Source organism: Pogona vitticeps, chromosome 4 (genome assembly GCF_051106095.1).
Source record: "Pogona vitticeps strain Pit_001003342236 chromosome 4, PviZW2.1, whole genome shotgun sequence".
NCBI lineage: Eukaryota > Metazoa > Chordata > Lepidosauria > Squamata > Agamidae > Pogona > Pogona vitticeps.
The window spans coordinates 78,338,037-78,354,888 of record NC_135786.1 but is presented as its reverse complement, the minus strand read 5'-3'; the positions used below and the strand labels follow the sequence as shown (position 1 = coordinate 78,354,888).

Genomic DNA, 16,852 nt, shown 5'->3' with positions numbered 1-16,852 from the left:
GTGAGACATCAATAGTAGAAAGACTAAAACATGTTTCTTTACTTACAGTTGAACAGATTAAACAGCAAACTAACAAAACATGATCGAATGCTTTCAGTAATTGGCTTCAGCAGACTCACTGACTGCTTCCAACAGACAACAGAGAGGGGGAAAAGGCAGAACAGAACGGTAGGGCTCTTTTTGAATCAAAGGCAGGGAAGGAACAGTTGGTTAATGTTGGATAGATTGATAGTCACCTCGGCTCAGAAAGGTCTCTCCCAGCCAAACCTACTAAACTTAGCAGGTAAGGTTGCAGTACTTGAACATGAATAGCATTCTGGAGCAGATAGACCTGTGGTCTGATTCAGCTTTGCTTTGCTGATAAGGACGTAGATGATAACAAGATCAATATAAAATCAAGTGGAGGTGTGCACACAAGCCATGTTTAAAATTAGGTTAAATACTTCTGCTTCAGTAACCCTTGTAAAATGTGGATAACTCGGCTAATATTACTATGGAAGAAACCATATTGTGGTATGATTCTAGATCAGTGTCCCCCAAACTTTTCCAGTCTGTGGACTGGCTGGGGAAGGCGGGGCAATCCCTGCGCTCGTGCGCACATGCAAACAAGTGCACATGCTCTCTTGCACGGGCTGTGTGCGCCCGTATGAGTGCTACACCACCATTTGCGCATACACGCGGGTGTGGGGAGGGCCTGCATGAGCGTGCACCACCATTTGCACATGCCCACAAGTGGATTTGTGCATGCGCAAATGGAAGCACGTGCTTGTGCATGCCCATGCATGCCCACGCAATGCACTAATGGCACGCAGCACTCGTGCGGGCAAGCCGGAGTATGCATGCAGGCACAAACAGGTGGCTCAGGGGTGAGTGTGCATGGGTGGGCGGGGGGAGGTCTCTCTTGGCGGCCCGGTCTGGCCCAGGCCAGGGACCAGGCCGGGGACCGGGGGTTGGGGATCATTTTTCTAGATGATGTTCCTGGAATTGCCCCAAAGCAGCCATGCCACTCCTGGTAAAATAAGAACCACATTTATTGCAGGAGATTTGTCATGTCTGTCCATCATAGGTGAGAGTTTAACATTTCTCTGCCAAACACTCCACTGCCATGGAGTTGGGCAGGAATCCATCTGTGCTATTCTTGCTATTTTACAGAACACTGATTTCAGCTTTAGCTATGCAAGATGGATATGATCCAGAATACAGGGGGAAAGTTACCCCATCCCCTGATTCTCTGCAATTCAAAGATCTTTCCCCAGATGATTTTAAGAGCAAGAGAAAACATCAGGCATTCCAGTGATGATTCTCCCTTGTCACATGCAGTTTAGCTTTTAAGATAACAGTGGTCAAATATACTATGTCAGACTATATTGACTACTTTTTTCAATCCTTAAAAAGACCCATATTATTTAGAAGTGAATGTCACACATGCGGCTATAAAATATTTCATCAGAATTCATAACATCTCTTCAAAATTGATGCCAATATGCAGTTCACAGAATTGCTACTTTGAAATTAAAACCAAATAATATTTGAGAGGTATGCTGATGCTAAAACATTTATGTCCTACAAATATGTAGGAAGGACTCCCTATACCCCAAAGACCCTGTCCAAACCAGTTTGCCCTGATTATCTGTTGTACATTTTTAAAATTGCATTTTATATATTTTAGGCATATAATATGTTTTATGAGCTGGTCACCCGACTGTAATAAATAAATTCATTCACTGATGCAAAGACATTTAGGAAGTTGTATTATTTTTATGCTTTAGGCAAGTTGGTGACCTTTCTTCAGTTGCTTGACCTATCACATGATTTAGTTATGATTAGAGGTGGGCACAAATCAGAAAAATTGTGATTCGTTTTGAGTCATGATTTGTCAAGGTTAACGAATCATGAATAACAAATTTACATTTTTTTCCTGATGAATTGAATCATCAATTCATTTTTTTTACTTAAAAACTTTATAAAATGGTCCCCAAGCACCTAGAGGCATGACAATTTCAGAGACGCTTCCCCTGACTCCTTTACAAACCCTGAAAGTTTGGTGAAGTTCAGGTTTTGACGTCTGAGTTACACAACAACAAGGAGGAAGCCCCCGCCAGAAAGTCCCCCCCAAACACCTAGAGAGACCAAAATCACAGAGAACCTTGTACTGAGTCTCCTCTACAATTCCTCCAAGTTCTGTGAAGATTGTGTTTTCCCAAGCCAGCTGCTAAAGGGTACTTTCTCGGGGGGGGGGCTTTGTGGTTGTATAACTTGGATGTCTGAAACCCAATCTTTGGTGTTTCTAGATGCTTTCTATTTTGTGCCCTTGGTAATGGTACATATTGCAGTGGCACAATACAACCACTGTGAATTAGGAATCCATGGATTATCTAGATCTGGCTGTATAGCCCAGTGAGTTAGGTATCTGGCTGCAGAGCCAGAGGTTGGGACTTTGGTTCCCCACTGTGCCTCTTTGGACAAGAATCAGCCTGTGTGACCTCCCAGGACACTCCCAGAAGAAAGAGTGTCTACCTAGAAAACTCTGGAAAGTATCACCATAAGTTTGAAACGACTTGATGGCATGCAATTATTATTAGGGTTACCTAGAACTTAAAAGTGTGTCTCTGCTGAACTATACTAGACAATGGCTTCTCAATTAGAAGGTGGTAAAGCATTTTATCTCCAAATAAATGGTATTTTTAAGTTACCCTGCTCATGCAGTTGACTTGCAAACAAATTCATGCAGAGCTGATAAATATTGCACCAGAAGAGAAAAAACGAATTTATCCCTACATGGCAGCTCCACTTCTAATGTAAAGTTTATTTTCTTCCTAAATAAATGGCTAGGTAGATAAGCCTGTTGTACATACAAAGAACTTTCACCCCTATTCAACAAGATTTATCAGTGGATTCCAGGCAGGCTGTATACCCAGGACTGCATAAATTATATTAAGGAGGCTGGATGTGAACATATGTGAACATATGCCCTTAAATTGTTCAGGGACATGCTTAGTCACCTTTGAAGAGCTGAGAGCATCTCTGAATTGTTGTGAACAACATGCTCTCTTGTGTAAACAATCATTCTCTTTTAATGGGTTTTCTAAAAGGCACTACTTTAATTTCTACACGGGAAAGGCATTACTTCATGTCTATTCTCAATACAAAAAAGAGGTTACTTACCTGTAACTCTGGTTCTTCAAGTGGTCCTCTGTGAATTCACACTAATGGGTTAATCTGTGCTCGAGCAGAGCAACCTCGGAAACTTCCACAACTTTAAGCACTTGGTGCTGGGACCTCCTCTACACCTGGCTATATAACTCAGCCCCCAGCACCTAGCCCTCGTTTCCAAAGAAGCGTCGCTGCCCAACATGCCATGGCACACATGATGGACAGCAGGGAGGAGGGCGGGACGTGTGAATTCACAGATGACCACTCGAAGAACCAGAGTTACAGGTAAGTAACCTCTTTTCTCCTTCATGGTCTCTGTGAATACACACTAATGGGTGACTGGCAAGCTGACTAACCAGGACGAGGGACATCATGAAATGCAGAAGCCAGGACAGCTGGACCTACCACAGCCTGAGCCTTGGAACAGACATCCAGGCAGTAGTGCGAGATGAAGGTAGACGGAGTGGCACATACGACAGCGCGGCAGACCTCCGCGATGTCCACTCCATAGAGAAAGACCGTTGACGATGCTACAGCTCTAGTAGAGTGAGCTCTCAGTAATTTTGAAAGAGAAGTCTTTGCCAAGTTATAGGCAAGACGAATGGCCTGGACTATCCATCTAGAGATGGTCCAAGAGGAAGCCAGTGCTCCAAAGGAGGAACCAGCAAAGGTGACAAGGAGACACTGTGAGGCACGAAAAGTGGTTGTGCAATGCACATTATATGACAGAGCACACTTCCCATCTAGAGTGTGCAGCGCTGTCTCACGCAGAGAAGATGGAGTGGGATAGAAGACAGGAAGGACAACTGGCTGGTTCAAATGGAAGGCAGAAAATACCTTAGGGAAGAAGGTAAGGTCTGGCCGTAAGGTTACTTTGCAGAAAAGAGGATCTGCTCTTAGTGTAGCCAGTCCTCCAGCCCTGCGAGCTAAGGATATCACTAGGAGAAAGGCAGTCTTGAGGGCTAGCAAGCAGAGTGATGCTGACGCCAAGGGCTTGAAGGGAGGCCTCATAAGCTGCTGAAGAAGTAACTGGAGAGACCACTGAGGTGTTAGTGGTCTATAGGCAGGGCGCATATTCGCCAGTCCCAGGCGAAACAGGTGAAGGAGAAACTGAAGGAATGCATCCAGAGACATTGGCCTAATAGGCAAATATTGTTTTGATGCAAAGTGACAGAACGACTACCCATTAAAGGAGTAGGTCAAGGTGGTAGAAGGTTGCATGATTGAGCATGTCTGTTACTGTCGAGGAAGACTCCAAGCTGACAGATAGAAGGACACAAGGCCTGGATGAAACATCCGACCCTTGTCCCCAGATAGTAGGTGAGGGACCAGCTGCAGCCTGATGTATTCTGCAGATCATGGGAGCAGGATTGAGAACCATGGCTAGCGAGGTGACCAATCATGACATTTGCACTCTCATGTTGGACTCGAACAGCAATCATTTGAAGTAGGGGGAAAGGTGGAAATCTGTAAAGGAGGCTCCATGACCAATTAATCAGGAAGCATCCCCTAGGGAGTTATGGCTGATGCCAGTTCGGGATCAGCACATGTCACACATCTTGTTCATCTGGGATGCGAAAACATCTCTGTATGGAATCCCTCATCAATGAAAGAGGCGGCGAAAGATGGCATTGTCAAGAGCCCGCTCATGAGGACAGGACTGTAGTCTGCTGAGATGGTCTACTCAGAACTGTTCTTGCCTGTGAAATGTACAGACACTGGATAAATGTGGCAAGCATAACACCATTCCGAAAGGTCAATGGTGTGAAAGAGAAGGTGTTTATATAATAAACTGCAGTGGTATTGCAACCTGGACCACCCGACCCTGGAGTAGGGGCTCAGAGGCCCAGAAGGCCTTGGTGTATGCCAGGAGCTCCAGCACAATGACATGAAGGCCAGCTACCAGTGGCCAAGGGTAATGTGGTGGCACAGACAAGCAATTTCACAGACTTATCATCAGGGAAGAGAAACCCTGCTTCAAGAAAGCATCCAAAGTCTCATTAATACAATCTACACACTGTGTAGGTTGCAAAGTCCACTTCTCTATGTTGACCTTCAGTCCTAATGCTGACAAAGGGACAGTGTCAAGGACGTGTGTTTACCAGCTTGTCACTTGGACTCAGTGGCCAGGAGCCAGTTATCCAGCTATGGGTAAACAGTGATTCCCCCCTGCAGAAAGCCTGAGAAACCGTTGATGGCCTGACCGGATGCCATCATGAAAACAAGCATTCAACCAACTCTCTGGATGTAACATGTGAACAACAGAGTCCAAGAAAGCCATACGGAATCTACATAGAGTAATAAAAGAATCCAGGCCTTCAAAATCAAGGATGGGTCAGAGGTCTCCATCCTTTTTTTTTTTTTTTTTGGTGGTAGTGGTGGTGGTGGCCATAACGTGGCCTATGACAGTGAAGTATATTGAATTCAATAGCATAGCCGGTAGCTATGATAGAGTACCCAAGTATTAAACATGAAGGAACACCAATAGGAAAGACGAGGGGCCTGGCAGTCTGACGGGTCAGCGACAGAGATGTCAGGTGCAGTAAAGAGACCGCTCGGTTTTGCGGTCCTGCCTGCAGATCTGTTGGTCAGGTGCTGCCTGCCCACATGTCTAGGGGGTGGCAGCTGGTAACTTCGGGGTTGAGGCCTTTGACATTCCCAGTATGCCCTAGGCTGGTAGGAGCATCACCAGGTACTTGGGGTTGTTGCACCGAAATTGACCATGTCGCCTTCCAGGGCTTAGGCAGGTTATCAAGGATAACATCAGCTTTCTGACTGAAAGGCGTATACCAAGAAACGGCAGATCCTAAACCCGTCAGTTGTTTGGATGCTGGTTTAAGGCATGTCGAGCAGCAATGCACTTGTCACACACCCGCCCCATTGCCACCTAGAGATATGGGAGGCCTTAACTGTAAAGGTGCACAGGAGTTACCCGCAGAACTGGCAATGCCAAATTCAATAAGTGGTGATGATAAGCACCCATTGCAGAGGAGTAGCTGGCAACATGGCGGCCAGAAAATAAAAACGCCAACCAAAGAGCTCCTTATCTGTTAACGGTAAGGAGGGTGACAACTGATATGGGAGTAGGAAGATTCGTTGGAAGTCTTCCTCCCCTTCCGACTCTTGTGAGTCCCAGCTAAATAAGGTAAGTCATTCAGACAATTAGGGGAACAGTCTTTCTTAGTATGAGGCTGACAAAACTCAGTCTCAATACCGTTGCCGGGACAGAGAAGGCTGAAAGAGTTAACAGCAGGTTAGGTTGAACCCGTGAACCTTTTGCTGCCAGAGCCGAGTTCGAGAGAGCACTACACCTTTGAGGCATAGGTGGAGGCACAAAACACTCCTTAGCCTGTGGCTCAGAACAGTGCTAGGTGGAGTGGGGTGGCAGTGGTGGCAGAAAAGGTGGCGGAAAAGGCTCGTAGCTCCTGTACCAGATAAAAGGGACTTGTCAGCGTGATAGGACCCTCTTGAGGAAGATTACTCGGGTCTACCTGACAGTAGTAGGGTTTTAGAGTTGACTCCTATGAGTCCTTTCCTTATGAGCCTATGCAGGTGCCAGTGGCTGAAATGGAACCGCAGGCTACTGTGTGAACGAGCCCATTTATAAAGAGGGCTGTTTTGTGCCAAATTATGAGCCACCAAACAAGTGCTACCCCAGAGAGGAATGTCACTGACTAACAGGGTTAGTAGTGGAAGCTGCACCCCCCCTCCCTTTTTAAAGGCAAAGATAGGGCTGCCAAATGTTGCCTGAAAGCTCTTGCTTTGGCACCTAGCTGATTTTGGAAATAGCAGCTGTGTGAACAAGCCCATTGATAAATGAGGGCTGTTTTATGCCAAACCACCCAAAGGTGTCACCACAGTCAGGCATATCACTGACAGGTAGGGCTGGCAGCAGGAGCTGAAGGGAGCCCGTTCCATCCCCAAAAGCAAAACCAAGGCTTACCGTATGTTGTCTCGGCACGCAGCTTTTTCCGGAATTATTAGCTGTATGAACGAGCCCAGGAAGAAGGGTTGTTCCACGGCAACCTCATGCAGAGGCTTTTACCCCATGTCAGGAGAATCACTGACAGGCAGGGAAGGTGACCAGCGCTGCAGGAGGCCCTTTCTTCTTCAAGGGCAGGGCTGCAGACGTCCAACTCACTGCAGATTAAACAGCTGTATGAACAAGCCCCTTGATGCAAGAGGGCTGTTCCACGCCAACCTCCGCAGAAATTTTAACCCAGTCAGGAGAATCACTGACAGGCGGGACCGGCGTCCAGTGCTGCAGGGACCCCTTTCTTCTTCCAAGGGTAACCCTGGGGTTACTACAAGTGTCCAACTTGCTGCAGACTTGACAGCTATATGAACGAGCCCTTTGCTGCAAGAGGGCTGTTCCACGCCAACCTCACACAGAAACTTTTACCCCATGTCAGGAGAGTCACTGACAAGCGGGGATGGCGGCCAGAGCTGTAGGTGGCCCTTTCTTCCTCCAAGGGTGAAGCTCAGATGCTGTCCGCTTCTTTTTGATAGAAAGAGGAAGATTGCAAACAGGTAGAAAGCTGTCGCTCTTGAGCCTGGGGGTAACCTTGCTAAGAAGGTAAAAGAGATCTTATGTCTTTAAGAGAAAAAGCCCTGAGGCTCTAAAGCCGGTTTTGTAAAGGCTTTGTAAAGCCTTCACAAAGAACAACTAATGCTGGCTGGTTCTCTTCCCCCAGGCAGAAAGAATAAGGGAGGTGAAAGAAAGGAAAGATAAGAAATAGAATTTGTTTTTACTTGCAAAATTCCGAACAGAGCTGCTACTACAGCAGCGGTTGAAAAAAGAACTGAGGGGTAGGTGCCAGTGGCGGAGTTATATAGTCAGGTGTAGGGGAGGTCCTGGCACCAAGTGCTTAAAGCTGTGGAAGTTTCCGAGACTGCTCTGCTCGAGCACAGATTAACCCATTAGTGTGCATTCACAGAGACCACGAAGGAGAAGTTAATTTTCATCCTTTTTTAACATTATGAAATATTTTTTCACATTTTTACATGTGGTTTGTTCACTAATTACCTGTGCAAATCCATACAAAAATTCATAATAGAATCTGAACCTGTGCTATAATAAGCCTACTTGTGTTTAATATAGTTTATGCTCCAGACCACTATTAAATTCAACAGAATCAGTGCAGAACTATTAATACACAGATTTGAAAATAAGCCCTATTGATTTCACCAGCATTTATGCATAAATATGCATACTTAGAATAAATGGGTCACATTGGCTACATCCAAGCAGTTCAGTTTAACTGAACTGTGAATAGGACTATTTGTCTTGCAATTCTCTGGCTCATTATACAGATGATAGAGCTCTGAAATTGAGAGGTTGCAAAACCTGGGGACAATAACAGATACCAAAATACTTGATTTAGGATAGTATTTTAATTTTTTGCATTTCGTCTGAAGGGCTTAAAGATGGTTGAGCCCTCAACTATTTGTCTAGCCAAGACTTAAAAATCAGTAATCATACCACCAGTATAAGAGTGTGATCACACAGAGAAATACAGTAGATTGCATTTTGGACTACTTGTGGAGTGGTCCAATGTGATTTTTCAGGTGATCACATGACATATGGAGAAATGCAGGTCAGCCTTGATCTGTACTGTTGGGCTACTGGCAGAAGGATTGCTTTAAAGTTGATCACTCCCATTAAAGTGACAATTTCTGGTGCAATCAGGTAATACCTTTCCCACTGTCTGACTGCATCCCAATATACATTCACATGTATATAACACTTCACTACTAGAAACTGAAATGTTATGGTGTTCCTGCCTTCCTGCTTCAGCTAGACCACAGGACTGGATGTGCTTTAAAGTGATTCTAAAAAGGAAATGTTAACCACTGACACATCTTTTATTGTTCCAAAAGCAAGATTTAAGTAATTATAGCCGAAGACAAACTACAAAAGAGCAACTTTCTTTCTTTCTTTGTTTTTGCAAAGAATACCTGTGTCTGATTAAGAAGGGTGAATTCAGGCTTGTGATGATTTAACTAAGTATCTCGTACTGTAATAGCTATTATATCACTTCTTTCTTATACTTATAATATTGAAGGATAACAGTGAATAGTGAAAAATAAGCATGAGAAATGTTTAAACATACAAGCAAAGGAAACAAAAAGCAATCGAAAATGAACCAGGTGTGTTTATGTGTATAGCACTTCCCTTTCAATAAACTGAGTGATACATGTTCACCGCTCACTTGGGTGCAAATTTTGGTTTTAAGTATAAAGAAATATGAATGAAATGTATGCATGTGCTGGCACAAACACTCTGCACAACTCAAGTTAATAAATAAATGTTAACAGAAAAATCCCAGTGATTACAGTATGTAGATATGGAATCTAAAAAGCTAATATAATCATTTTTCTCAAAACATCTGGCTATTTTGCATTACCTTAACTTTTCTTACCAAGCAGTTGCGTTAACAAGAAAAAATGTGTTGTGGATTATGTTCTACCACTCTTTCTGACACTGATTATACATAAGTAGCCCTTCAGCTGGTTTCAATTTAAATCCCACTGATGCAAGACACGTATGAAGGAATACAAGGCAAACTTGCATATGTTAACTGCATCCATGGTGACAATCTCCTCAGTGATGTTTCACAACAATGAAGTAGTAAAGGTCGCTCTCCAGCATGTAGGACCCTGCCCATGATTTGGCTAAAGGTGTAACCAGTACTCTAATGCTGCAAAGCAAACAACCTATTCCTTTCTGGGCATGTTATCTCCATCTTTCTTTCCCCAGTTAGCCTGGCCTTTTAAGGAATCTGAGGATTCCTAAGGAGTCCTTCTTCTATAATCATTGACCTCCGGATCTACATCTACTTATGAGGGAAACAGTTTCATCAGTGCAGATTGTGATCATTGCAGCCCTTGAATCTCCACCTGGGACAACAGGAAATTTACTGCAGGCAGGCAGGGAAAACAGAAATCTGGCAGCATGCATATATGGAAGAATATTTGTAATGAAATCATGCTTTTGTCAAATAGAATTTCCAACCTACCTGAATAATCTTATCACCAGGCTGGAGCAGGTTGGCTGCTGGTCCGTCAGGCTGAACCCTAGTAACAAAGATACCCTATAAGTCAGAAGTAACAGAGGTTAGGATACTATTACCAAGAACTAGGCTAAAGGTTTGTATATGAAGTAAATGAATGACTGAATGGATGAATCAATCTATTTGTGACACTAATTATAGCCATACCCCCTGCTGAATCTTAAGGTTGCATATTAGTCGTATCTCATAACAATTTAGAATCAGCAAGCCACCAGAAACAAGAACTTACCTATAAAAGCCATTATAGAGTTATCTATGAAGCCATATGTAAATTATAGATAAATCAATCTACACTCTTATTCTCTGTATACTGGATTGAAAGGAAACATCTCCAAAACCGCACTGCTTATGTTTTTCTTGTGGTGTTTTATAAGTTTTCAACATTCTTCCACAACATACAACCTAACCCTATCTTCTGTTTGGCTCTTGCTGTTTCTGAACAAACAGTAATCCTTTTAAAATTGTCAGCTGCTTTTAGGAATAAATAGCTAAAAACTAAAGAAAAGCAAAGAAAAAGAACCAGTGGCTTGTACTGAAGGTATAGTTCTTCCCACTTGAAAGAATAGCACAGTTCATTCCTTTAAAAAAACTAACACAGGATTGCCTTTTTCAGGCTTCTGTGATAAAAATAATGAAAAGCTGCACTAGATCCAAAGCCACAAAAAACTAGAAGACCTCACACAATGTTTGTTTTTCCCAGAGCTTGAGAAAATAGCAGAATTTCTCAGCCAGCATGAATATTAGTCCCCATGGCTGGGAGAATCAGGGAGTTTTGGTAGAGGAAAAGGAAGTTTTCAAAGCTCCCTAACCTTTTGTCTCATGGCAACTGGATTCTTAGCAAGTTCACGAAATTTCTCTGAAAATCCTCAAAGCAACTAAACTAGCATACAACAGGACTTGGGACACAATTCTAATTAGCCAAGATGGATTTGGTTTAACTGAGGCAACATTAGGCCAATTGAAGCTGTGTGGAATCCAAACCCTCCATCGTCTACAGCAATTGGAAGTTACTTAGGCCAACTCTCACCTGGGCCCAACTGTGTGCTGGTACATATAGTGACAATAATCCTGAGCTAAAGAAGGCATTTACCATGATTTTTTTAAAACTTTCATTTGTTTTTTCTGCAGCACCCGCAACACAGTGGTGCATAGCCTGATGATAAGGCTATCTAATCAAAAGCTGGATTTATATGCTTCACTGTCTGTACTTGTGTCAATATATTAAAGCAAAGTGTGCTGCTTATTATCACACCATAGCACGTAAAGCACTCTGGACCATTTACAATTTAATTATACAGGCTACACATTGCGCACACACACACACACCCCCGAGAGCTGGGTACTCAGTTTACTGCCCTTGGAAGGATGGGAAACTGAATGAACCTCAAGCTACCTACCTGGAATTGAGCCCAGGTTGCGAGCAAAGTTTGGTTGCAATACTGCAGTTTAATCACTGCACCATAAGACTCATTTAAAATAGTATGGAACACAATATTATATAACATATTAATGTAATGTGATACAATGGCTGAAATCATGTTGCTTTGTTACACATGTATGACATTCAGTCACTTCTAGCTGGCACCGCTGAGATTCTCAACAAGGCACATGTGTGATTTGTTGCACACTTAGGACTCCCAGGGGTGACTCTTTAATTGCCAGCTAGAAGCAACATAATGTTCTGTTATTTGCCTTCTGCATGCATAAAAAAGCAAAAGGATTTCAGTCAGTATAATATACATAATGTCTGAAATCCAGTAGTAAGTCACAACCAGAGAAGACCTCCTTATGGAGGAGCTGACTAACCAAATCTCAAATCACCAAATCAATGAACCATCTCTATTTGTGATGTGTTAACTGGATTTCAATCAATATGTTCCAGTGCATGGAAAGAGTCATTCACACAGAAGGGTGCATGTGTGCATGTGCATAAGCACACCAATTCCAGGCAACTGAAATGGTTAATTTGAGGAATTAGAGAGGTTACAGTTCAAAACACAATAGGGCAGGGCTCCCAAAAGATCTGAAATGATTAAAGAAATATTCCAGACTTCTAGAACACAGGGGGGAAAAAAATAATACATAACGATTTTAGTAACCTTGTCAAAATGAACAAGTATTAAGAAACCACTGGGTTGAGCAATTCCATTTTCTTTAATTCCCCTTAATGAACTGTTAACAACTTAAAACAATTTATAATTATGAAAGAATGAAATGTATAGTAGATGCACTTATAAAAAGACTAACTCTATTCACCATGAAGATATATTCATGATGGGCTTTGGCTTCAGTCCACTCACAGTACTGACCCTAACTGAACTACTGTATTGTATTACCTTAGAAATTGATGTTGTAATTAAGATGTATGTCAGGGACAAACAGAAACAGAATTGGATTGGTTGGTAAATCTCTAGGTAGTTTGCAAACAACCAGTATAGATTTATAATTCCAAATCGTTTAACAACAGCAGTAGAAAAATGACACAATTAATTGTTGAAATGAAGATTGCTTGGGGTCAATGAAAGTGGATTTTTGTGAAAAGTGAAATGTTTAGCATTCAAACCAAATTCCTTGATGTCAAAGCTCCGTATTGCAAGGCAAATTTTTTTTTTGCTGCGATCAAAGATAATACATACTTTACTATAGTTTCTTCTTCTAAAATGGTATGGGAACTCATGAATAATGTAGATTAACACAGATAAGATATAAATTTATAGTCTAACAGAATAAGCACAATGTTCATGAGAGTGAATAGCAACATGTCTAAAATATCTCACATTGTCAATGGATAAATACAGATGTTTGAGTTCAGATCCATGAAAAATAATGCATAATAGACCTACATAAAAAGAAACAAATTAACATGGTTTTCAGCTTTGGTGACACCAAGGAACAACTGAGAGTTAAGTAGACAGAGACTGACATGGCTCTCAATAAGTGCCATAAACAGTACAATCTTAATTCAAAGATGTGCCCGGGTTACAAATGGGCCAACATCTCTTGTGCTGGCAGAACCAGCTTGTGCTGGCTTATTTCAGAGAGCTACCATCTAAAGACAGCTAGCAGAAGAGCCAGAAAAGGGGTGAGTTGAGGGAAGAGCTGAATTATGCCAGACCCAAGCTTCATCCAGCCCAGGAACATATGCTGGTTTGTATTCAGCTCAGCTTCAGTTGGCTTAGTGTCGACTCAGCTGAGCACCAGCCATTGTGGGTAATTGGTATTATGTCTTAAATTCTCTGGAACAAAATAGACAGCTGCAATTTGGAACACAATTAAGAGAGGAGGACAAAGTCCATCAATGGGACTTATTGAGAAGCACAGTCATCCAGATCATGAGGTTTAATACATATCCTGTTTTCTCTGATATCATTTCTTTGCAGTCTTGACTATGAATGAATGGGTGTTGTCCCATGGGGATCGATAAAGTGAAAACTAAATTGTTAATTCTATTGGCCATATCTGAGACTAGACTATCACCAGTGACTCCACAAGGAAAGCAAAATTCCGTCCAAAGTCCCCACAATACAAGAGAATGGCAATACATTTCTGCCCTTTCCTTTCTCACCCTAAACCAGAAGTTAAACTTGAGAAAGAGAGATAGGAAGGAGGTCAAGTTCTGCCTTGGGGAGTAGGGAATTGGTTCTACTTGGAAACTATGTCCCATCTGGGGAAACAGTAGACAGAACTTAATCTGGAAAAACAAGGATGGCCGCACACTCTATTCTGACTAAATAGGAAAGCAGAGCTGGAGAAAGGGGTAGAACTGTGAAAATGTTTCAGTTCTTCCTTTATCATTCTCCCAAGCTGATGGTGCATGGACCTAAGCACATGCAGTCCTAGTTATTTTTAGCTGCTACTAGATCGCTGTGAATCAATGTTGGAAGCCCTGCCCCTAGTTTACAAGATACTGATTTACCCAGGTGGCTGCCATGAGCAAAATATAACAAAGACTGTATTCTGAGTTGTCAACGACCCTAGTTCCAATATTTAATAGTAACTTTTGAGGGCAGGAGCACAGATTTGATAGTCGGTACCCCTCTCCCTAAGTAAAGCAAGTTTCCAAACACTAGATCAAATAGTTCCATTATGTTCCTTCTATTACTGCCTGCCTACTCTTTGTAAGCCAAAGGAGCAACTATGTACATCAGCATTTAAACCTTTCACCACAACATTAAAACGGTTATATTGACATTCTATGTCTTCGATACACGTGTTTAAGGAGAACACAAATGTCTTACCTTGTCAGAAGGTTTAAATGGATTTCCTTGTCCACTTATGCCTCCACTGATACTAAATCCAAGTCCTGGATTTTTTTCTATCCTCACACAAAACTATAGTTAAAAAACACAAAGGGACGACTAAATGCTTGCATCAAATTAATGACAAATTTGTGATTCTCTGACAAATGTTAGTTAGCATCATTTTTATTATTTCAATGAGACAACCTCAGATTTAATTTTATTCATTATTTAAGAAAATGGCTTGCCATATGTTGGTATAGTTTGCAAAACAGAGTGTAATGAATTGGTTTAATGCCATCTTTTTGTTTCATTGTTGTTAAACTAAAACTTGTTTTGAGCAGTTCAACATCTAAATGGTTTGCTCTAGAAATTCTTCATAGGCAGAAGGTACTTCACGATTAATGGGCTTAGGATGGAGCCAACATGTACTGTTCACTACAGAATAATCCAGTCATTATCTTCCTATATTTTCTCTATGATTCTTCCATCACTTTCCCAAACTATATCATACATTCACGGTAGTCTTTACGGTATTTGCTATGCCATGCCTACATTTTTAATTCTAGTATTTAATTTTAAAAAGTTGTTTCCATCTAGTATACTTTTTCAAGGGAAGAAAGGTTTAGGGAAAAATCCTGTTGGCACAGACTGGATCCAGATGCTGGGAATTTTGCCCTGAGGAAGAATTTGGGAGCTTTGGGATTGAGTGGGGGAGCCTTTAATAATAATAAAAAAATCACGGGTGTATTATGAATGGTAGGTAGTGTAAAATCATCTGTCTTGATATCAAAATGCAGGATCCAGTGCTAGAATTACAGTGGCAGAACAGTCCAATCCAGAGGAAAGGGGAGACAGATCAACTCCCTGTTTCACAAGATGTTGCAGTATTATTCACCTCAAAGCCTGGTCTATCAGGCCAGGAAATCCCTTGGATCCCTTTTTGTGTGTGTGTGTGTGGGGGGGGAAGGGTAGATATGGGGCTTGGGGAGAAGAGGAAGGGAAAGAGTTTCATAGTACTAACTCTATGCCAGATTTAGCCCACAGCTCAGAAAATTCTCCATAGTAATGTTATCATCTGAGCAATATAAATGATGAACTTGCCCACAGACATGATAAATGGCATTTATAATCTACATGGGCATGCCTGTTCATTTAGCAATAGCAAACTACCATAAATATTGAAACTCTTTTTCATAGATATGTGCTACGTGCCATCAAATCGCATTCACATTACACCAGCCTTAAAATGGTTTTCAAGGTATGTGAGACATTTAAGGAGTCCATTTGCCATTGCTCCTCATCCATCTCCCCTAAGAGTTCCCATGGCTGGCCAGAGTTTCAGACAGAGACCTCCCGAGTACTACTTGACTGCTCTATGTACTCCACCACATTCTTTTTAAAGATTAAAACCTATCTTTTAAGCAAAAAAACTCCTATCTTTTAAACTTTTTTAAAAAAAGAACCCAAGTTCTTCCATGGCTGAAAGAAGTTCATCATGCATGCTTACCTGTTCTGGATAGCCATCTGTACTCCTTTGCCCTTTAGTTTGGATTACACATCTTCCTGCTTGTGGTGCCCTAGTACTCTGAGAAGGGATTTGGATCGGCAGTGGTGGCTGATACTGCTGAATGGTCACTTTATTCATGCCGCCCTCATATGGCTGTGGCTGCTCTCGGCTCCGATGCTGTAGGCTCTGTGACCCCATCAGAGTCTGGATATGGCTCCCTGCCTGTGTATCATGTTAACCCATTTTATGTGAATTGAAAACAATGCAAAAAAAAAAAAAAAAGGAAGAAGAAAGGAGAGGAGAGGAGAAAGAGTTTGTTAAAATTTGCACAGAGAAGAAAAAAGCAAGTATGGAGATGTTTGGTTCTCATAACCACAAAAAAACCGTTGTTAGAAACAACACCAAATAATTTATTGGCAACATCACTTCTTTAGCTAGATTTGAAAATAAACATGTAGAGAACCAGTTATTAAATGTAAGCAATACTGTTATTACATATTTTCATAAAAAGATGTAACAGTGCCAAAAGCAACGAAAGGCTGGTCTTTGAGAAGACTATACTTCACAGTTTACTCTTAAAAGCATTTTATTTTTATTGCAGTCCTGTGTAAATAGTATGTACAATATTAGATTGTTTAACCTCTTGGTATTTCAAAACCAGCCAAGATCTATCCATTATTCAGGATTTAATGCCTTCAGTGTGCTAGAATCCAGAGGTCACAGTAGTGTGAAGATTTATAGTTTCTCTTTGTCTCAGCAGGACTGCCAATTTGCTGATGCAGGTTTGGGAAATAAAATTAGGGGACATAGGGATTGCAGGAGGAAGGAGGATTGTCCTAACTTCTGCTCATGGAAATGCTTCTGTGAGAGCTATAACC

General features: G+C 41.9%; 1 protein-coding gene across 6 annotated transcripts in view; it reads right to left on the bottom strand.

The window, feature by feature from the left end:
* The window catches only part of LRRC7 (leucine rich repeat containing 7), a 285,490-nt gene that overhangs the window by 18,521 nt on the left and 250,117 nt on the right, over window positions 1-16,852 (bottom strand). For all 6 annotated transcript variants that reach the window (XM_020795263.3, XM_020795265.3, XM_078392975.1 and 3 more), the window contains 3 exons: window positions 15,975-16,196; window positions 14,465-14,557; window positions 10,173-10,247 (listed from right to left, as the gene is read on the bottom strand). In XM_020795263.3, the coding sequence (XP_020650922.2) occupies window positions 10,173-10,247; window positions 14,465-14,557; window positions 15,975-16,196 (390 nt within the window). The remainder of the gene's footprint in view (window positions 1-10,172; window positions 10,248-14,464; window positions 14,558-15,974; window positions 16,197-16,852) is intronic.